Genomic DNA, 23,022 nt, shown 5'->3' on the forward strand with positions numbered 1-23,022 from the left:
CCAGTCCAGTCGATACACCTGCGTTGGCTGCGCATGAAGCTTTTATTTTTGGTAGCAATCACCTCGGCCAGGCAGGTGTCTTAAATTAGAGCCATCTCGGTGAACCCCAACCTGTGCCTATTTTCCCCTGACAGGGTTGTCCTGAAGCCCGACCCGTCCTTCCGGCCCAAGGTGGCATCAGGCTTCCATTTAGCTCAGGACATAGTCCTACCCAACTTTTGCCCTAGACCCTCGCACCCTAGGGAACGGCTCTGGCTCTGTCTAGACGTCAGGCGGTCTCTGAAAGCGTTTATCATACACACAGAGGAACTGAGGAAATCAGAATCCCTGTTTGTGAATGTAGTCCCACCTAGAGTAGGGGAACCGATGTCAACCGCCTCTATCAGTTCCAACATCAAGGCGTGCATCATTGAAGCCCATAAGGCCAAACAGATTCCTGTCCCTACTGGGATTACGGCCCATTCTACAAGGAGCGCGGCCACCAATGCGGCCCTAGTTAAGCACGTTCCACTAGAGCAGATATGTAAGGCGGCCACTTGGGCCTCTCCCTCATAATTTGTGAGGCATTACAGGTTAACTTCCCTAGATGCAGTTCAGGCATCATTTGGGAGGAGAGTCCTGGAGCACGTTGTGGGGGACTAACTCGACCCGCCCTATTGGGGCACTGCTGGGGGAGTACCCACAAGATGGCTGAAACCATCCAAGAGAACGACCCATTGGATACTCACCGTGAAGGGGTCTTCTCTTGGGTGGTGGAAGCCATCTTGGCCCCCCCTGAGAGTTCTTTTTCCACAACGTGTTCCTAACTCAGCGCTAAGGAGTTTTTGTCCTATTGTTCATTGTTCATTGTTCTTTGTTAGTATTTGGTCCCTTCTGTGTTGTTGGACCGGTTATCGGTTTCATGTGGTTGGTCTGTTCACGGTGGTTTGTGAATCACTCGGCTGGTCAGATACTGGGGCAGAATTGGCGGCAAATAGACCAACAGGAAGTGACCAAATACCTTTTCCTGCCTACCTAACAGAAGGAGAATGAAAACCCACAAGATGGCTTCCACCACCCAAGAGAAGACCCCTTCACGGTGAGTATCCAATGGGTCGTTATCCAGCTTCAAAATGTCCAGGTATTTATAAGCTGCCTCTTGGTTGCACTTGACGAGTTGGCCATCAGGCATTTCAATCCCATCACTCTCGGTGATCTTGCCCCCTCTTTATTGCCACAGTTGTAGGTGTCTGTTGTAGGCAGAGGAAGGGAAGGGGCTTGTAAGCCACTTTGAGACTTCTTATTGTTGATAAACGTGAGATATAAATCCAAACTTGTCGTCTTTATTTTTCAGATAAAGAGAGGGGAAGAGTAGCATTGGAAATGGAGCAGAAGCATGTCAAAGTGTTAGAGGTATTGTGTACTTGTTGCTTTAATACATTAAAATGCCATGGCAATTATTTGATTGATTTAGAGTTCCTCAGAATGGCCTTTCTGTCTCTCACACCTGCCCACAGAGAACATGTGCTTGATTTACTATAAAAAAGCAACTAAAATGTGTTCCTGGAAGAGCGCTCTGTTTACATAAGCATTTCATGTTCCTTGATTCCTGCATGTCCGGGGGTGGTAAGAGAAATGCAGTGACACTTCATGTATGTGGACAGTTGTAAAGCGAGCAAGCAGCACGAGGCAGCTGTTGCCTATTTTGCCTAGCTGGTATCTCTGGGCAGGGGGCTTCACCAATCCCAAGCTTACCCCCCCCCCCCCCACCTCTGCTTGCTTTTCTACTGCCACCACTCTGAATTTTCCTTCAACCTGCATGTCTGGGTTTGCCATATCAGCTTTAATAAAGCTTATTATGAAGCCTCCATGTGGAATCTAATAACTGTCTGCTACATGGGTCAAAAAGACTGAAGGGGATACAGTACCACTAATCAGTTTATGTAAAATTGAACAGTTTATTTTGAAGCACAAACTACTTACATTAGCACTGCTGTCTTAGCATTGTATTAGCTGCCTTAGTGGACTGATTCAGAAGTTCAGCACTTAATTTTAAGCTGCCTCGAGCAGGACTCTGAATAGGCAAATAGAAATATTGGAAATAAATACAATAAATCAATAAACAGGCACACTTTTTCATACATACCTGTCAGCTATTTAAATTTAAACTGCTATCTCATGTTTGTATCTTAATTTGCTGCTGTATCCTCAACCTGTAACTGTTTCTGTCTAGCAATATTTTAAACAGTAAAAACCTCTCTCTAATTCATTGGACTTTGTAACAAATGTTCCTTAGCACTAACTGAAATTAAATTAATTGAAATGAGAGTTGACTTACATGAAATGAATCTTGAAATTGCAACTTGAGGAAATGGAAAACATTATTGTTCTATAATGGCCTCTTCTTTAATTGCTTCTTCTTACTGCAAGATTCTGAAAGGAATTTTTCTACCTGGATCCAGGGCCACCAATTTAACCCTTTCCATCACAGGTTTTTCTAACTAACTAGTTCATGTAAAGAACTCAGAATTCCCTGAACACATGCATTTAAAAATCCAAAACCCATTTAAAACCATATGTAAAACTCTGAACCATGTCTAAAACTGAGGTACTTTGATGTCTGCTGTTGCCCTTCTAGGAACTCTGCTGCCTCCTCTCCCTCTCTGGCTTCTACCTTCCCCAGGTGGTCAGGAGATGAGGAGAAGGTCCTGCCTCCATCTCTGGCTGTGAGATTTCCCAGAGCAGCCCATTTCCTCCTTGGCCAGTGCCACCCTATCCCCTTTTAACAGGGCTGCCCCTCCTGTCTGGTAGCGAGCCCCAGCCATGCTCTCTGAGCCACCCCCATGCTGTTCTTCTCTGCTGCTCGTTGGGTCTCCCCTGTGTCTCCCCTGCCCTTTCCCAACCTCCCGCTTCAAAACCCTTCACCTCCACCCCCAGGCTTGGCATACTTCCCTTGACTGATTCTTCCTCTGAGATTCTCCCCAGGCTTTCTCCTGCAGGTGTCCATCACACTGCCTGCCTGAAAAAGGACCCATCTGGGTCCTCTTTTCTCAATTGCTCCCACCACTTTGCCTGGAGCTGGCAATTACCCACTTTGTGCCCCACTGACTTGGTGACAGCTGGGAGTGTCTTGGTCATGGTGTGGTTGGCCAGCCCGTGGCAGTTGGAAGTCACATGGTCTGCTGCCCTACACTCAGCTGAGAGTGGCATCATGCTCCTGGTGCTGGAGGAGTCACAGCTGTTACCCTGCTATCCTGCCGTTTGACTGTTAGGTGGCTGTGCTCCTTCCTTCAACCGCAGGCTGGCCTGGGGGCTCCCTGGCATTGACATCCTGAGGTGTGTGGGGTCAAAGGCTCCTGAGCTGGGGTCGGCATAGAACCATGCCTACACCGTGTTCACAGGTAATTGCATTCAGTGGACTTATCTCATTTCTAAAGGCTGACCTAAACAGAGCTACATTCAGAAACTCTAGCTATGTGAAATAAAAGTTCTGTGGCACTTGCTAAAGAACACGGTCTGAGATGAAAGCTGAGATGTTGTCTTCCTTCTGCAAAAAGATTGCTTGGCAAAATGTATTCAGGTATCTGAAAAGGTTTCTTAGGTTTGGGGTTTGGGTCCACGCAGAAAGCTGCCTGCTTTTGAAAGGGTTGTGGTGTTGAAGACAGAGTTGATAAGGATCCCAGGAAAAGTCCTGGCATGTTTCAGAAGCCGAGATTGGAAGCATTACTGTTCCCTAAGAGTAAGAAACTTTGATTTTTTTTCCAGGATATTGTGTTCAAATCTTTAATATTACAATAACCATTTCTTTTTAGAGTCTTAAAAAAGAATGGGCATTGAATATAGAAATCAGTTGTAAAAACATATCTGAAGAGTTATCTGGAAAACATCAGACTGAGCTGCGTGAGATGAAACAGACCCAGAAGTCAGAACTTGAAGAAGTAAAAGGAAATTTGCAGAGTTTGTGCCTTGCAAAAGAACAAGTTGAAAGTAGGTCTTTTTATTTTGGGAGAAATTGTCATGTTTGTGAAAAAGTCTTTGTGAGGGCTCAAAGGCAGAGTTTAATCTATTTCATTTACATTGGTGCTTTGTCATTGAGGTTAGTAGGGTGAGGCTAGTAGGGTGAGGTTAGTGAGGTTGTCATTGAGGTTAGTAGGGTGAGGCCAAACTTCCTGAGGTGCTCGTCTGTCAAAAGGAGGAAGGTAGATGTTTGTCTCTGATACAGCTTTGTTCAGTTTCAGTACGTTGGAGACAGACTATGTTCCTTCCAGTCAAGCAACAGTATATATTTGGCTCTGTGGTCATCGTAGCAGTCACAGACACTGGGAGAATGTAATGTGGATCTTATTTACAACACCGCACAAACCAGGGGGGATGGGATGAGAATGAGGGAATGCCAGATGAAACCAAAAAAGTCTTCACCTGCTGGCAGAAGACAATTCTCCTTGGGGAGGAGGGCTCAAAGTTCTGCCATCACAGCCAAGAAGGCACTTCCTTGCCACCCATCTAGCCTCACATGGTGGGTGCATCCGAAAGCAAGGCTGCACAGATGATTGGAAAGGTTGGGTAGGATCATAAAGGACAAGGTGGTCAATTTGGTGTTCTGTGGTGTATCCTATTATATAAAAGGCTCGCAGAGGTGGCAATGACTCACTTCCAGCCAATTGCCACACATGCACAGCAGGGTTACACACACAACTGGTAAAAAATAACACAATCAAAACAACATAATGTTGTGGTTACTTTCTTGCGTGCTTGCCCTTCTCCCCCACTGCTGAATAATTAGGGTCGCTGTACCATCTGCAGGAGGAGCAGGTGCAGGCATCGGCCGCTCTCTATGGGAGGGTTGTGACTGCTGGCGGCTACAACTGCTCAGTTACCTTTTGTGTGGTGTGGTGATACAGACATCTGGGAAGAGGAAGAGGTGTCTGGAAAAAAGAGGAGGAGGAGGAGGGAACTGGTGACATGGGCCGGGTGTGGGGACAAAAGGCAGGAGGACTCACCTCCCCCCCCCTTCTTAGTGGCTGCCAGTAACCCTTGCATGCCAATGCAGGGGTCTGGGAAGAGGAGGAGGAGGGAGGTGGTAATGTAGGGTCAAGGGGAGAGGAAAGGCAGGAGGGGTTGGCCTGCCCACCAACAATTTTCTAGAGCCTGTTGTATTTGTTCGTACAACGAGCTTTATTGCTAATAAGAAAATAGTCTTAGTTAACTAAATATTCAGCCTGTGTTGCGCTGCCTGCATTGGCTTCCAGTCGAGTTCCAAATCATCTTTAGGACCTTACGCGGCCTGGGACCCTCGTACCTTCGGGACCACATTACCCCATATGTCCCAGTTCGACTGTGTTTGGCAGAGGCCAATTTACTGGAGGTCCCTGGCCCCTCAATGATGCGGCTGGCCTCCACTCGGACCAGGGCCTTTATGGCTCTGGCTCCAGCCTGGTGGAACACTCTCTCTCCAGCTGTCCAGACCCTGCGGGACCTTGGTGATTTCCGCAGGGTCTGTAAGACTGAGTTGTTCCACCGGGCCTTTGGAGAGACCAGTCGCTGAGTGTGCCCCCCCCCCTCCTGCTCCATATGGGTCCCTTAACATCATTGGGACCCACTGTTCCCCCCTCCTCCTTTTTTGGGAGGGTTTAAGTAAGGGTTTTTTGTGGGATGCCAATGTTATGAAATAAGCGCTGTTTTAATGGGATTAATTGGCTGCCATACCGCCCGGAGCCCTTTGGGGATTGGGCGGTATAGAAATTGAATAAATAATAATAATAATAATTTTATAGACATGGAGGCTTATTTATTGACTAATTATTTATTCGCTCCCCCAGTGATAATTGTGTTTTATGATTATTTTATGTATGATGTCTTATGTTGTACACCGCCCAGAGCCCTTCGGGGATAGGGCAGTATACCAAATCAAACAAATAAATAAATTATTCTGTAGTGAAATATAAAAATCTGGAAAATCAGTATCTGGAAAATCAGCTTGCCATGACGAAGCTGCAGACCGACCATGCCCAAGAATTGCAAGACATCAAAGAAAAGAGCAAAAAACGTGAAGAAGCATTACAGCAGGAGGTAAACACACATTTTTAATGTGTATAGATACTGTGAAATCACTTTATCAAATGTTCTTTATGTTGCAGGGTAAAGGAGTATACTGTATAATGATGATTTTGTTTTTTATAAAATAAGAATGTTATTTATTTATTTATTTTATTAAATTTATATTCCGCCCCATCCCTGTAGGGCTCAGGGCAGGTTACAGCATAAAAATAAACAATCAAAAAAATAGTTAAAAATAACAATGCAGATATAAATATACAAATATTAAAACAATAAACTCCAGCATCCAATAAATAGATTCAGATGGCTGTGGGTAATACAATCCCCAATCCCCACCCCCCCTCCCCCCCTGACGGCCGAAAGGAGCCTAGCAACGCAACAACATAAGTTCCCACCAATCCCCATTCAGCTCTTCCCAACTCTTCCAACTGCCGTAGACTGTAATCAGGGGTGTGAAAGGCTTTAAAGGTCATAACCACAACCTCAAATTGACCTCAGAAATAGACTGGCACCCAACATGGTTGTTTTAAGATGAGCAACATATTAGTCCTAAAACTTCACAGGACGTCACTCAATTCTCTTCCCTCACGTTGAGCAGACCTTCGCTCCTGTGGGATATTAGCTATCCCTCCTAATTTGGTGTCATTTGCAAATTTGATTAGCATGACCTCTATTCCATCATCCAAGTCGTTGATAAAAATATTGAATAGCACTGAACCCAGGACAGACGCCTGTGGCACCCCACTAGTCACTTTTCTCCAGGATGGAGATGAGCCATTGGTTTTGAGTTCGATCAGTCAACCTATTACAAATCCATCTAACAGCCTACATTTTACTAGCTTGCTTGCAAGATGATATCATGGGGCACCTTGTCAAAGGCCTTACTAAAATCAAGGTATGCTACATCCACAGCATTTCCTTCATCTAACAAGCTTGTCACTCTATCAAAAAAAGAGATAAGATTAGTCTGGCATGACTTGTTTTTGAAAAAACCATGATGACTTGTAGTGATCACAGTATTCCCTTCTAGGTGTTTAGAGATAATGACCTCTTGAAAGCCACCTGGGCGTTGTGATTTCCACAGGAGAAGGTTTTCTTGGAATTTTGAGCAGAATGTAAAAGGGTTTCTTTCCCCGTTTCCATTGGCAGCTATTCCATGTCCAGTCTTTAAATCACAGAAAGATCTTTCAGGGAATCATGCTTGGTCCCTAAAGCCAGTTCTGTCATTATTTATTTTTATTATTTTATTAGGTTTTTATGTCAACCTACTCAAGGCAGCTTGCAATCAATAAGTATAGAAATAACTATTGTCAGGGAAGGTCCCAGTACGAAGGGAGCCCACGGTGCATCCCCCGGCTTTTACCAGCCAGGATGGGCATCAGCCCAAGAGGCGTGGGGTGGGCTTCTCAGTCTTCCAAGAGTCTGCTGACATTGCCTAGGGATAGTCGACGAAATTGTCCAACCGGGGCCAGAAGACAGCCACGGGGCTTCTAGTTCACTTACTGCATTTAGATTGGTGGGGAAGTCCTGGTGGAGTAACAAGATTGTTTCTGCAAAAAAGCTCACAAAAGCTTCACAGCAAATCGATGAATTTCTACTAATTTGGGACCTCTCTGATGGAGCCATCAGCGATCAAATTATTCTTGGCAATTGTGCCGAGCACGAGCTTGCAGATGCCGAGCTGGCTGCAAAATAGCCTTTCCTGGCAGTCTTCGCCGCCATCTCATAGGTGTTCATGGGCATCCTATAAGATGCTCTTAACGTTGTGTCACAAGTTCTCTGCCAAACTTGTTCTAGCCATCTTAGTTCCCGCTTTTCCCTCCTTAGCTCCTTAGTGTGTTGGGAGAGTCCTGGCGCTCTATGGGTTACATGGATCTGAAGCCTGTCTAGAGGCGGCGTCATCCACGTGGGTGTTGAAGTCCCCCAAGACTAACCGTCTGGGCAGCTCTGAGGCCAAGGCCTCCAGCAGTTTCGACAGGATTTCTGCCGGTGTGTTGGGCGATTGGTGCACCAGCCAGATAGCCAAACTCTCCTCAGATTCCCACGCTCTGAAGGAGCCAGCCTTCCCTGTTGGCATTGCCACTGCCTCCTCCCTGGCCCTTTGTCCAGGACTGATCAAGGGCCAAGAAGCCTGGGGAGGGGGGGGGGGGCAGTTCCTTCAGGGCGACTGTTTCGCCTCCCCTCCCACAGCTCTTCGACACACACCCCAGGTCCACAGTTTGCTCTGCAAGAACATCTTGCAGAGTTTTGGTCTTATTGTTTATGGACCTGGCATTACACAACATCATTGTTGGAGAAGCCCTAGTTTTAGCCTCATTTCAATTGTGTTACTCATAAAGTCCCTTCACTGGACCTGTAGCTTCTGCCTCCTTGACTTTTAACATGAAAAATAGCCATTGCTGTCCAAGAGCTTGCTGTGCCTCAAATAAGGCTGACATTCTCCCTAATAAGCTGACATATGAACACATTCCTCTTTCCACACCCCTCTTTTTCACGAGAGCAGAGGTTTGTGATGGTGACTTCAGAACTGTCTAGCCCTTTCCTCATCGTTGTACTGTTTTGTCCCCAGATACAGGAATGTCACACTGTACTTGAAAAATTAAAAGTAGAGTCACAAGGTGAAATCAAGCGACTCTGGTGTCAACTGGACAGTGCACGAGCAAGCCGGCAGGATCTAAGTGGTAGGTTTATATTTCTGACAAAGAATGTATTGCTAATGGTAGCTAATTTTCTGTCTGCTTTTGAATGGTAGATTCAGATTCTATGTCAATCAGATATGATTAGTTTCCTCTGTCTAGTATCAGCTCATGTATTTATCATCCTTTTGAGGGCGAGGGGGAGGGGCATAGTGTAGTGAGATTCCCAGATACCATCCAGCCTTGAATGCATGTTCAGGTTTCAAGGACAGCGTAGGAGATTTTTGGTGCACTGTTAAACTGGTTCCCCAAGGAGGCTCCCTGGCTGGTTGGAGACTCTTCGGGGCTATTCTCCTGAGTGACTTCAGCCCCTTTGCTGAGTCAGTTTTGTTTGTGCTCAGGATTTCAGTGCAGCATAAGAAATTTGTGTTCTCATGGGAAGGATTCCATTAAGACGGTTGTCATTGTCAGATCCTTGTCTGCTCAAGGAACATGATGATATCTGTCCAAGGGCACAGGGCCATTCTTGGAAACGTAGGAATTCAGCAGGATCACAGGGTGCTGTGGGTTTTTTTGAAATTTTTAGCAGTGTTTAGTACATCCCCTGTTCTCTGGTACATTTAGGGAGTTGGAGGGTATGAAATAGGTTAGGAGACAGCCGACACAACTTGTTGCTTATTAAAAGTAGAATGTCCAAGATCTCTTCAATGAGGATTGAAACAACACCTTGTAGAGAACAGAGGTTTATTCATACATCCAGAGGACAGCTTGAAAAAGCCAGAATTGACTTTTCCGCGCGTAAACAGCAGTAATATGATGTGAGGAACCCCCCACATGAGAACAGACAATGAAGTATGTAGGCAGTTTGATAAGAGCACAAGTCCCTTGGAGCTGACCTTGGCCAGCCCTGGCGGTGAGAGCTGAAAGAAAGAATACACACTCACTTTCCCATCCCCCCCAGAAACCCAAAGCAACCCCACACCCACTGGGCATCCTGACAGTGAAACATTTGTGCTGACAAATAATGCCAATATGTCAGTTTCTAGGTTTAAGAGGTGCTAGTAATAGTGATGAAGCCACTGAGCCAGAGGATGTCTTCTGGGCGATTCCCACTGACTAATCATGAGGCACCAAACCAAATTTCTTCTTTTTGTTTGGCTTGGGATCCTCCCGCTCAGTTGTTTTCCTGCCTCACAGGGAGTTGCAACCAGCTCGGTTGCCTGCAGTAGATCTGTTTGTACCTGTTTGACCTTTTCTTGCTTTGTTGCCCTCTAATCTCACTTCCGTTGCCCTTTCTCTCTATACCTGGTTGTTCCTTCCTCTGTTACTCCCATTGTGGCTGAGAGTCAGGGTTTTTCCCCCAAAAGTTGTCCTTCAGCTTGGATCGCCACCAGAAAGAGGCGGCTTCTGAGTGTTCTCATTTGTGTGCTATATTTGAGGCTATGCAGGACAGATTCTTATCCGAAGATGACATGGAGGCTCCATTCACAGCTGGAGCCCAGCCAGCCTCCTACCGGGCAGGCAGTGACCCTGTGTGGGCTGCTTTTGCTTGGTGTTAGCCTCAGAACTGCTGCCATCTTGCGGCTCTAAAAAAGAGGCATGAAGACAAAATGGCTACCGCCAGTCAGCCCTCTCTCCTTGCACCCGCGGTTGATAGCCGTTGATCAGATCCCTACTTGAACTTAAAGATTTAAATATAAAATAAAATAAAATAAAAACCCACTTCCTCTAGATTCTTTCCTTCTGTCTCCTCCGATTCCTCATTGTAATCTTGTAAGGGAAGTTAGGCTAAGAGATCCAAGGTCACTGATTGAACCCAGGTCTCCCTTTTGGAACTCCAGCAGGCAATCAACCGCTTCATACTAGCTCATTGAGGATGTATCTTTACTGTAGACTAAACAGTCATTCACTCTTCCCTGGGCACTATGGTTTTGTGACAAGACAGAAACAGGCAATTGAACTGATACAAAAATTGTACATATTTGTGTTACAGATAATGCTGTTTGTGCTTTTATAGATTGCAATCAATTCTATTGAAACTGGTCAGAAGTACCTAGGAAAGCTGTAGTTTTATTTTTCGTCTAAATATCCCTGTTCTGAGGTAGAATAGGATATATATAACAAAAATATGTTCTGTTTACTGTCACCATCTATGCCCTACAGAGTTAAAAGAACAGTTACTGGCTCGCTCATCACATGTGGAAGAAATGGAAAACTTGAAAAAAGATTTTCAAATTAAGTGGGATAGAAAAAGAAACGAACATGAAAATGAACTGGAACAATTAAGACTTTATTTTGAAGAGAAGTTAAAGGTTCTGGAAGAAAACTACAGAGAAGAATTAACAATGCTTAATCAGCGGATGCAAGAAGGAAAGGATGATACTCTACTGGAGATTGAGAATGGCCAAGATGAACACGTGGACTTGGGGTAAGGCCAGAATGTAACAGCATGTTGATCTCTTTTCTTCAAATATTAAGCTCTTAATTTTTTAAAAAAGTCCTCTTTTTTAAAATGGCCTCTTAACAGGGCCATTATTCCCTCAGGATGGAGCAGTGGCAGAACCTTGTGAGAAGAAAGGATAGTTTTTGATGACAGGAGTTAAGGAGCAGCTCCTCACAGTGAGGGCCTCGATAGGACAAGGTTGATTCCAGGAGCTGCTCCTTACAGTGAGGGCCTCGATAGGACAAGGTTGATTACAGGAGCTGCTCCTCACAGTGAGGGCCTCGATAGGACAAGGTTGATTCCAGGAGCTGCTCCTCACAGTGAGGGCCTCGATAGGACAAGGTTGATTTCAGGAGCTGCTCCTCACAGTGAGGGCCTCAATAGGACAAGGTTGATTACAGGAGCTGCTCCTCACAGTGAGGGCCTTGATAGGACAAGGTTGATTCCAGGAGCTGCTCCTCACAGTGAGGGCCTCGATAGGACAAGGTTGATTCCAGGAGCTGCTCCTCACAGTGAGGGCCTCGATAGGACAAGGTTGATTCCAGGAGCTGCTCCTCACAGTGAGGGCCTCGATAGGACAAGGTTGATTACAGGAGCTGCTCCTCACAGTGAGGGCCTCGATAGGACAAAGTTGATTTCAGGAGCTGCTCCTCACACGCAGTGAGGGGCCTCTACGGAGCATAGGGACAAGGTTTCTCATCTTCCTCTCATAAGCCTTTTGTCACACAAACAAAGCAGTAAATCACCCTATTCCTCTGTAGCCTCTTCTCCCATATTTCTTCATTGACTCGAGCTTCTTTCATCCAGTCCACGTATATTATGCATATCTTCAAAATTTCATTCTGTTTATCTTGCCATGCCTTATTTTTGGTTAATATAACAAGTGTCACTTGTTCCCAGATATATCCTAGCCATTTCTGTAATGTCCATTTTTTCTTTTCTTTCCAGCCCAAGGCTATTGTTGCATGGGCTGCTTTAATCATTATTTTATACATATAACTGTATTTTTTTATCTACTCTTCTATCCTCCATTACACCCATGAACATTAAGTCATTATTTAAATCAATATTAATCTTCACCAGTTTCTCGATATATAACAATACAATTGTCCAACATTTTTTCACTTCTGCTCATTCTATCCACATGTGGCTATAATATGCCTCTTGGTCCCCACAGTGCCAGCATTTGGAACTAAGACCTTTTATCATATATGCTAGTTGTTTTGGTGTTCTGTACCATTTTAATATCACTTTTCTTTCTAACTCCATATATTTCTCGATCTTTATATTTTTCCAACTATCTATTAATTTTTCAGTTTTACCAATGTCTAGAAATCCTTCCTTCTCCCATTTTTGATTCAATGTTCTTATCATGAATTCCTTATCATCTACCATATATTTGTATATATGCCCTAGAATTTTCCCTTTACATTTTTCATATAGTTCCAGACATTTCGACATTATACATTCTCCTTTTATCTGTGAAACCTTTATCCTTTCCCAAATGCCTCTCAAAACCAACCAATTCTCATTTCCTCCTATCTCTATAAAATGTTGTAATGTGGAGAACCTGTATTGAGAACGAGGAGCTATATGGGAACCACTTCATCTAGTCCCATGATTATGGTAAATGAGCAAGTTGTGCTGCAATTATCTGCTGTACTTGTGTACGGCCCTGTTTGGCCTAATGCCTTCTTCCCATGTGATGGCGGACTATGGCTGCGTGAGTATAAGACATAAACCGGCCCTAGCTTTGTTGATTCAGAACGTAGCTAAACCTATGCCTTTCTTTTAACCCGTCTCCCCCTCCCCCCCACCAAAAAAACTTTTAAAAATTGTCTTTCCCTCATAGCCCGTCTGTCACACTTTTAGAAGAGATGTCTGAAAATGAGCGACGGGATCTCTTTGAACAGCTCACTGTCCAACTGGAGCACCATAAGGTAAAATGACAAGTAAACCGTATAAAGGTGAATTTTACAGGATTTTTAAAAATGCCTATTTTTACTTTAAGGAAGAATTGCTTTCATCCAGAGGTCTGGTCTCATTGAGGTTTCTGTATATTTGTCAAAGACAGTAGCATTAATAACACTGCATGGCTGCATCAAACACTTCATGTTTGTTGTTACCTGGTGCTCTACTTAAATAATTTATTGCTATTTAGTAAAAACAATGGTCAGAATGTATAAAGGTGTCCAGAGACGGGACTGCCTCCCAGCACCAGGCAGCCTGTTCCACCCCTCTCTTTGTCACAGATGCCCACCCAGGGACCCTGGATGCCCACCCTACAACTCGCAGCCCCGCTCTTGGACTTACCAGCAGGAGCAGGGACCTCCTGGAAGCCAGGAGCTGGGAGGAACTACAGAGAACTTGCAGGGAAGCCTGGGTAGCAAGAGAGAGTCTGCGCCGTTCCAGGGAAACGGGTGATGATAGCACAGCCCTGACCAAGTTGCAGTCAGCAGGGAGTTCCCAGGAGGAAGGGAAACTCCTGATAAAAGGGACGCAGGGGAAGAGGGCGGGTGGCTGGTGTGATTCAGGGTTAGGGTTAGCTTGCAGAAGTTCTGTTAACTGCCAGACAAAAGTAAAGAACTTATGAAGAGAGAGGCCAGTTTGAATCGCATTCTTGCTTTGAACCCCAAAGAGGGTAGCCTGTGAGGCCAAAGGCTCCTATGGAGCCAAGATGGGTCTACTCAACTGCAGCGCCTGTCAAAATTAGAAGGGACACTCCACAAGGGGTACCAGCCCGAGGTAGTCACCGAGTGGCTTAGATCAAAGCGCGCCTCACTCTTCCTCCCATTTCCAGTTGACTTTGCCCCCACTTTTTTGACTGTTAGGCCTGTTTCTTCTTTTCTTTGGGCATTTCTTTACCTTTTAACTCTTTTGCCTTCATGCTGCTTCCTTTCCCTTCCAGCCCAGCCAGGTTTTGTTGATCTGTTGTTGATGTATTCTATTGATCTTTATTTCTTCCCCAGCATCTTTGCTAGGTTGCCTACTGAGCTAATACCTTCCTTTGTTTTCTGAATATATGAGATTGATAATCCAGCATTCCCTGAAATTAGTAGTTTCAATTTTGTTTCACTTGGATCCCTTTGCCAAAACACCTTTCATGCTTGTGGCTAACTTTAAATTTAGGGGTTTTCAATTGTTACTGAGTGATAACAATGATTTTTTTGCTAGGACTTCCGTAAAGGGGTTTGTAGCATAAAATTTCCCTGAACTGGCTCTTATGTGAAAAGCTTGCACAGCTGAATATTGCAATTTTTTATGCACTGGAAGTTTTAAATGGTTACTTTCCCTGTAAATCTTAATAATATTTCATTTCTGCATGTTGGCTTTAGGATGAACTGTCTTGTTTACAGCTGCATTTGGATAAAAAACACAAAAGTGAGCTCGAGTTGCTGAGATCTTCTCTCACTCTCCAATACCAAGAGACTCTGTTGAAGGTGAAGAGGGACCTCTCTGATAGATGCACGTGCGAAATGGAAGAACTGAACAGAAAACACTGCTTACATCTCGAACAGCTCCGTGCCAGGCTTTCCGAGGAGCACCTCAGAGGTACAGTTGTTTAACCCATGAAAAATGTGAACTTCCAGTTAACGAGAAGACCCTTGTGAGGAAGGCTTTCTGCATGAGATGATGTCCAGGCTTCCAGTTCAGGAGGCGTTGCTCTAGAGCAGGGGTCCCCAAACTTTTTAAACCGGGGGCCAGTTCACTGTCCCTCAGACTGTTGGAGGGCCAGACTAAAAAAAACTATGAACAAATTCCTATGCACAAATGATTGTAAAATGCTTGATTTCACCTTTCAGCCTTTCTGTCATGGTCTATTTTTAGAACAGTGACCAAAGCATGTCAAGTACAGGGTGGGCTCCAAATATTGTTGGGGAGGCTGTGGAATACCTTCCCCTGTAAAAAAAAAAGCAGAACTTTCCCACTGGAAGCATCTCCATCTAACCCAGGATCAGGTATCTTCCTGGGTTCTTTCCTTCCCTAGCAGCCAGCGAAGCGATGGTCGCCAGTCTGGGCTTTGGATGCCAAATGGGAGTGAGGTGGAAGAATATGCAGAAAGCCTCGAGAGCAACACATGGAGTAGCCGAGGAAGGGAAGAGGCCCTGGAAGCGAAGGAACATTTACCCACATGTAAAAGGTTTCCAACTCTGGGTCCAGAAAATTCACATTATTGTGAGATTTGGGGAGATTTTTGCAATCCAAAGTAGTCATTTTTTTCTCTAGGAATTGATCTCTGTCACCTGGAGGTCAGCCTGTAATTCTGGGGACATCTCCAGGCCTCTCCCCTAGAGGGTTGGCTACTCTTACATAGAGGTAATATCCACAGAAATATGTCTGCTGCCTCGTAGATCAAGCAATGTTTGTAGAAAGCAGCAACTCTAGTCACAGAAAAGAAGCAGACCATAACGTGGGCATTGCCTTGTTGCATAGGCTGGTTGGGGAGAAAGGAGCCCAGGAGACCAAGGGAGCCGATCTGGCAGACCCCGAAGGCTGCGGGTATCTCCAGGGCTCTGTTTTCCCTCCAGCAGACTCAACAGTCAAAGCCACGGAGACCCGTTTGCCGCCTACCAGCCGGTCCCACAGGGTGGGGGGTGGGGATCACCCTGTTCGCTTTCAGCTGGCCTTGTTGGCAGGGGCAGAGATGGGTAGCCCCATTCTCGGGTTGTGGGGGGCCTGAAGGCAGACAAGCGACTGCAAGCACAACAACCCAGTGGGAAACCCTCCTGCGCCGCCAGACCTGTGCCCCACATCAACGGCCGTTGGGGCTGGTTCCTCCTCTCCCTCGAGCCCCCACTGCACATGAATGGAGCCATTGCTGCCATGCCTGGCGGGCCGGATAAATGCCTTCAGGGGGCCACATTTGGCCCCCGGGCCGTAGTTTGGGGACCCCTGTTCTAGAGTCCTCTCACTGTCTTTGCATTTTCCCATTTGGTAAGGTACAGAGCCGTCAACTGGAGCTCCTGCTTGAATATGGTGTTTTGAACATGAAAAGCTGCTTTCATCCTAGATTCTCCGTCGTCATGGAAGCTGTGACTCTTCCTTGCATTTTGCCCTTGGAGATAAGGCTGCCCAAAGCCTGGGGAAAGCATGTCCTGCCCCTTTAATAGAGGCTTGATGGAATATTGGGGTGTTGTGTGGTTTCCGGGCTGTATGGCCGTGTTTTAGCATCATTCTCTCCTGACATTTCGCCTGCATCTGTGGCTGGCATCTTCAGATGCCATACAGCCTGGAAATCACACAGCACCCCAGTGATTCCGGCCTTGAAAGCCTTCGACAATACATTAATGGAATATTAATCAGGAGGTGTTGCTTACTTCCATGCCATAAAAAGCTTCACCTGCTCCGTTCCATGCATTAAGCCTCAATGAAAAGGACATGACATTTTTTCCCTTCAGGTTGTGGGCATCCCTCCCTACTTTAAAAACAGTTGTGTGGGCCGAGCTCTTATCTAGCTTCAAATGCAAAATTGTGCCCTGAATGTTTGTACCAAGCCTCATTCCAGTATCTCTGTGGTGAACATAATGTGATTCCCCAATTCCTGCTCTTGAATCTTAGTTCATTTGGCAAGTCCAGCTGCCCTCAGCTAATGTCGCAATAAGACGGAGAGTGTCTTAATTCGTGACAATCCCAAATCTTCCCGTTGTGAATTCCTGAGAGTCTTTGATATAGTACTAAAATAAGTAAGAAGAGCAACGGTGTGTGTGTGTCTTGTTTTGTTTTTGAAAAACAAGGCTTGTCTCTTCCAAAACAGGAAGGTGTTTTTTGTTGTTGAAAGTCTAGAAATGATCATGTATTGTCAGGCCTGCGCCATTCTTGGCCTGACAGCTCACACGTCCACACCAAAGTTGCAGATGACCCAGCCATTATCATCACCCGAAGCTAAGGAGGCCTCCCCCTGCTTGCATGCAACTAGTCAATAGAGCTTAAACGTTCATTCTTATCTGCTTTTCTCTGAAGGAAGAAGAAGAGTTTGGATTTATATCCCCCCTTTCTCTCCTGTATGAGACTCAAAGGGGCTTACAATCTCCTTGCCCTTCCCCCTCACAACAAACACCCAGTGAGGTAGGTGGGGCTGAGAGAGCTCCGAGAAGCTGTGACTAGCCCAAGGTCACCCAGCTGGCGTGTGTGGGAGTGTACAGGCTAATCTGAATTCCCCAGATAAGCCTCCACAGCTCAAGCGGCAGAGCTGGGAATCAAACCTGTTCCTCCAGATTAGAAACACGAGCTCTTAACCTCCTCCTCGCCACTGTCTGTCCTGAACAATGCCTCTGTTCCCACTGTCCTTTCTCATGCTGATATGTGGGGAATGCGAGGGTGGGGGAACTATGGGTTGAACCTTTCTGTAGTTTACAGGTATATACTGAGGCTAGAGAGCCAAACTTTAGTTCTGGCTATCTGAGCCTTGGGCTGACACGGTTCTAATAAAGCTCTTGAAACCTTCTTGAGTCTCATTTGATGACCGGAGTAACAGACCCTTACATGAATAAACTGTGACTACAGCATAAACAGTAATATATTTTTCAGTCATTGTCATATCTTCTTAACTGTGGCTTATTTTTAATCACAAGGGCTGTTAATTCTAGTATAGATGATGTAGTAATAATGGCTTTGTGAGACACATTGTAAGAACCTGTAGAACTTCTCAGGGGTACTGAGTTGACTTTCTTGTAATGGATGCTCTCTGGTGAAGGAGACACAAAACTGACACAAAAGTGAGGCTGAGCTGGCAGTTTGCAGCTGATACAGAAGGATGTTTTCTTTTTGTTGAAGGCTTTCACAGCCGGAATCACTGAGTTGTTGTAGGTTTTGGGGGCTGTATAGCCGTGTTCCAGTAGCATTTTCTCCTGACGTTTTGCTTGCATCTGTGGCTGGCATCTGGATGATCCTCTGAAGATGCTAGCCACAGATGCAGGTGAAACGTCAGGAGAAAATGCCACTGGAACACAGCCATGCAGCCCTGAAAACCCACAACACCCGAATGTTTTCTTACTCTCGCAGTTAAACTTATAAATCCTTGTAATGTCTTGAGTCCTTGCTAGCAGTGATAGACCACAGTCAACATCCATTCATTGCTTATTTCTAAATTTTCAGCTACTTGCTCCTAAGATGACTTACACAGAAAATACACGACAGTGTTCAACCCTATGTTCTCAGTGTCCTTACGCAGGGTGGTTTGTCACTGGTGGTGTGAGAGGGGTGAGTCAAGTCACATGCAATTCAGTTTGGGGCCCTGTTCTCTCCCTCCCTCTCTTTCTGTAGGATTTACACTTTTGAAATCAGAATCTCTTACCTTTTGTGTGGTTAACAAGGCTTGACTTCCTGATGTTAGAATTGTCAAAGTTTGTTCACCCTCCCCTCCCACCCTTTAAATATTCTGTTGTTTTTAGAAATGACTAAAGTTCGCCTGCAGAGTGCTCAAGATGCCGCTCGTCAAATAGAAATGGAGGTAGCTGAACGACTGGCAGCACTGGAAAACGAATACAAAGTTAAATGTGGATTTCTTGCAGCTGAGAGGGAATCTGTTTCCATCCAACAAGAAGAATTAAAAAAACTCAGGAGAGAAAATTGTAAATTGAAGGAAATGAGTGTACAGGAAGAAACCCTTTTGAAAGACAAACTGGAACAGGTTAGTGTCATGTTCAAATATACTGAAATAAGGAAATATGGGAAACTCTTGGTTGGAGCTAAAGGCATCTTTCCATTCAACGAAGGAGTCCTTTTGTGATCAAAAAGGCACCCTTGGATCTGTATTATTAGAGCCAAAACTAACATGTTTGCTGATTTGTAAATTTCACAAAGTTCAGTGGTCCATAAACAGCTCTGTAAAGTAAACCAGTATTTATCATCACTCTCTTGTGGTTGGGGTGGTTGGGCTGAGAGACCTGCGACCAGAGGGGAAGAAACCATAAGCAGGTCTACTCACAAGAAAGTCCCATTTTATTCAGGAAACAGCTGTCACATTGTAGCAGAACTGGCTGTATGGCTAAATTAGATTTCCATTCATGATTTCAATTTTTTGGTGTAACATTCACAGATTAAATGTAAACTCATTGAAGACCATGTGAATGAATTAAGAAAAGCTAGAGAAGAGGTACATGAACTAGAAGAAATTCACAAAGCCAAGGCTGAAGAATGGAAACAGAAATGGGAGGTCTTGAACATGAAGATGGAAGAGAAATTACTGTTGTACCAAGAGATTGAAAACCAGGCAGAATCTGAGAAGCAAGCCTTGCAAAAGCATTTTGAACTTCGTGAAGCTGAGATGACTCGCCTTCAAGAGCAGCAGGCCGCTAAACTCACACAGCTGGAGAAATCCCTGAAGGAGCAGCAGAACAACGTCCGGCAGCTGGAGGATGCTTCAGCAAATGCCCAGAAGGCTTTGGCTCAGTATGACAGTGAACTAAACTCCGCAAAAGCTCTCATGGCCACAGAGGTGGAAAAAGCGAAATGTGTTTTCCAAGCAAAATGCAGCGCTGAACTGGAGGATGCAGAGAACAGGTCTGTAATTGGATGGCAGGATCCAGATCCATAATACTGTGGACCAAGATCCAAGCATGCAGGAAGGCTTTTGAAAGCCTCTCGCCTGATGTTGTCATGCCTGTGCCAGGCTTTCGGAGCAGCCTCTCCTTCAGCTGCTGGGTGCTGTGGGTGGAGCCGGGGAACAAACCTTCACGAAGTGGCCTGATAATGGATCCGATCCCTGATCTGTTCAGGCTGGCAGCAGCTCTCGAGCCCTCAGGTGGAGTCTTTCACCTCCCCTCCTGCCTGGGGCTGAACCTGAGGCCAGAGGCTCTTCCAGCGTGGCGTAGTGGTTAACAGCAGGTGCACTCTAATCTGGAGAACCGGGGTTGATTCCCCTTTCTGCCACTTGAGCTGTGGAGGCTTATCTGGGGAACCAGATGTGTTTTTGCACTCCAACAGACGCCAGCTGAGTGACCTTGGGCTAGTCACAGTTCTTCGGAGCTCTCTCAGCCCCACCCACCTCACAGGGGCTGTTTCTGCAGAGAGTGAGTAAATATGGCGATGCGTGGCTTAGCGGAAAAAGAAAGCGTCATAGCGAGGCGTTCGCACGCGCATGGCGGCGGAGCTGCTTGAAGTCGGCGCTACGTCAGCAGCAGCTAAACCAGTAGCGAAGGCGCCGTATTCAAAAGCAGCTTTAAACCGTTCTTTTTTCCCCTGCGTGGCCGCCTTCGGCGCCCGCGCCAAATCGCGAGAACCGCCCGGCGCGGAGGCCGTCCTCATAAAATGGCGACTGCCAGGCAGCTAAGCTGGGTCCCCTCCCCCCACACACGCATACGTTAGGTCCCTGGCGATTTCCCTGCATGGTCAGGCACCTGTCCCAGATCCCATAGTGAGCCTGTGCACGAATGGTGGCTTGCCCATACACACTCTGGCCTCACGGGTAACATGAACTGGGGCGGGACCAGTAGCTGGGAGGGAGGCACTGGGCGGATGGGGGCCGGGCAGGACATCAGGAGCCTGTCACATTGGCCATGCCAGCGGCCGGGAGTGCGCCCAGGCACTAGCGTGGCCCAAAGAGCGCCCTCTTCACGAGCCGCTTCCCGTCTGAACCGTCACGTAATCTCTGCGGGGTCTAGGCATCGCAGCTCAGCAGCCTGTTTGTCACGCTTGAGCGGCTTTTTTTTTTTTTTTTTTTTTTTTTGGGCGAATCGCACTTCACGAGGCGATCATCGCGTCGCTGTTTTCGGCCGTGCGGAAACAGCCAGGGTGTTTGCTGTGGGGGGAGGGAAAGGAGATTGTAAGCCCCTTTGAGTCTCCTTACAGAAGAGAAAAGGGAGATATAAATCCAAACTCCTCCTGTTGGATGGGTGAAAGCACAGAACAAATAACCCTAAGGGACTTCTTGGATTGATGAAGAACAGTATCACAAACTTGGGTTTTGTCGAAATTTGTGAGGATGCTGGATGATAATCAGAGAAGCTAATGAGGACTGAGTAGCAGATGTCCAGAGTTCAGTCCAGGCCACCAATTGTGAAGCTGTTGCTGCCCTCAACTATAGACCTGGTGGAAAATCTCAGCCTTCCAGGCCCTTCAAAATTGGACCAGATCTTTCAAGGCCTGTGTCTGTATTGGCAGAGAGTTTCACCAGGCAGTGGCCTCAACTGAAAAGGCTCTGGCCATAGTCGAGAACAGCTGGCTCACCTTTGGGCTAGGGATGACCAGTAAGCCATCTGCAGGCGAGTGTGATGCTCTCTGGGGATATATTGGGAAAAGCAGTCCCAAAAAGAGGAAGGGCCTGTGTTTTAGTCAGAGAATCACACTGTTTGGAGTGTTTGGAGTTTTCTTGATAGTGTTTCCTTCTATTTCCTTGAAATTCTAGGTTTACAGAAGACAGTAAAGCTATGACTAAAATGTTTACTGAAGAACGTGAACTGCTTCTTCAGCAGCTAAGAGAAAAGCATTTTGGTGAGCTGGATTCTCGGGAGAAAGAGCTGGAGTATAAACATAAGGAACAGATTTTATCCCTTACAGCAGATCTACAGGCGCAGCACCAAGCTGAAATTGAAACCCTGAAATCTACGTTAAAAAGGGAACACGAGATTAATTTGGAAACAAGGATCAGTAATATGCAAAAAAAATATCAAGCCCAAATGACAGAGATAGAGAATAAGCATCTGTCAAATTTGGATACTTTGGAGTCTGCATATCTCTCTGAAATTCAGCTCCTGCGGGACGAGCACAAGCAAGCTGCTGAAAGTTTGCAGGCTGGTTTACAAGAACAGCTACTTAAAACAGATCAGACAAATCAGGAGCTCTTAGCGCAACATCTAGCGAAGATGGAACATAAAAATGCTGAAGAGCTGCAAGTTTGCCAAGAAAATCTGAAAATAGAGCTGGCCTCAGCTCACATAGAAGAACTTAAAATAATTTCTGCTGAAATGGAAGAAGCTCATAAGGTATGCAGGAGTGATGAATCATTCCCCTTCGGTTTTAGTTTGGTTGCATTTTAGTTGATTATTAGCAGCCTGTCTGAAAATGACAGTGTGCCCATTAGATTATTGTTTTTTGTGTAACAGATTGAGGAGATCTTAAAATGATTTGCATATTTTCATAAGATACATAAGGACGTACTTAGCAAATAAATTAGTTTCTCAGATCCTAGTAGGATCCTTTTATCATTTTGTACCATGGTGCCAGCTGCGCTTGTGAGAGTCACGCAGTTAAATGTGGCATCCTCTTTGTAGGTCCACGCCTGCAACTCAGTATTATTTCCCACGTTATGGAGCAAGTAATCTGGTGTGGTGTAACACTCAGAAACTGATCCCACATCATCTGAACTGGTCCCATCCATTCTCAATAGGAGGTTGAAACATCCGTGACCAAAAGAGTCCATTTTGGATGTAGTATTTTTTTACCCAGTATTTCAGTATGGGCACAACGTTTGAGCAAGGGCAAACCAAGCTCTGCCCTTAGTGAGGCCACTGGTGATCCTTCTGGGAATGCCAAGACACGTCATAAGAACAGATTTTGAATTACTTCTAGTAACTCCTGTTTCCATTCCCATACCTTGATGCCATATAGTAAAAGAGAGATGTTCTTACTAACAAAAAGTTTTAGAACTGGATCTGTCTTAAACTCTCCTCTGGTACAGCAGAACTTCAAAATACTTCAGTCGTCTTTAAAGCTGTCAATCTTGTAATTTAATGAATGCAGGAGATGATCATTTAAATGCCATTAAGGCAGGGGTCCCCAAACTACGGCCCAGGGGCCAAATGTGGCCCCCTGAAGGCATTTATCCGGCCCGCCAGGCATGGCGGCGATGGCTCCATTCATGTGCAGTGAGGGCTCGAGGGAGAGGAGGAACCGGCCCCAACAACTGTTGATTGCAATTACATGATGGCACCCCCAAATCTCCATGAATTTTCTGACCCAGAGTTGGAA

At 45.7% G+C, this 23,022-nt stretch overlaps 2 protein-coding genes across 7 annotated transcripts in view; one reads left to right on the forward strand and one right to left on the reverse strand.

Annotated features, from left to right (window-relative positions):
• LG01H21orf58 (linkage group 01 C21orf58 homolog) overlaps nucleotides 1-23,022 on the reverse strand; it is a 231,616-nt gene that overhangs the window by 44,671 nt on the left and 163,923 nt on the right. The window lies entirely within an intron of this gene.
• The window catches only part of PCNT (pericentrin), a 95,711-nt gene that overhangs the window by 19,864 nt on the left and 52,825 nt on the right, over nucleotides 1-23,022 (forward strand). For 4 of the 5 annotated variants that reach the window (XM_048502490.1, XM_048502482.1, XM_048502477.1 and 1 more), the window contains exons 6-15: nucleotides 1,334-1,392; nucleotides 3,792-3,966; nucleotides 5,915-6,048; nucleotides 8,606-8,717; nucleotides 10,836-11,100; nucleotides 12,968-13,055; nucleotides 14,451-14,667; nucleotides 18,507-18,745; nucleotides 19,154-19,617; nucleotides 21,461-22,037. In XM_048502490.1, coding sequence (XP_048358447.1) covers nucleotides 1,334-1,392; nucleotides 3,792-3,966; nucleotides 5,915-6,048; nucleotides 8,606-8,717; nucleotides 10,836-11,100; nucleotides 12,968-13,055; nucleotides 14,451-14,667; nucleotides 18,507-18,745; nucleotides 19,154-19,617; nucleotides 21,461-22,037 — 2,330 coding nt within the window. The remainder of the gene's footprint in view (nucleotides 1-1,333; nucleotides 1,393-3,791; nucleotides 3,967-5,914; nucleotides 6,049-8,605; nucleotides 8,718-10,835; nucleotides 11,101-12,967; nucleotides 13,056-14,450; nucleotides 14,668-18,506; nucleotides 18,746-19,153; nucleotides 19,618-21,460; nucleotides 22,038-23,022) is intronic. The other variant, XM_048502509.1, reaches the window with a different exon arrangement.

Source organism: Sphaerodactylus townsendi, linkage group LG01, assembly GCF_021028975.2.
Source record: "Sphaerodactylus townsendi isolate TG3544 linkage group LG01, MPM_Stown_v2.3, whole genome shotgun sequence".
In the NCBI taxonomy this organism is placed as follows: Eukaryota; Metazoa; Chordata; class Lepidosauria; order Squamata; family Sphaerodactylidae; genus Sphaerodactylus; species Sphaerodactylus townsendi.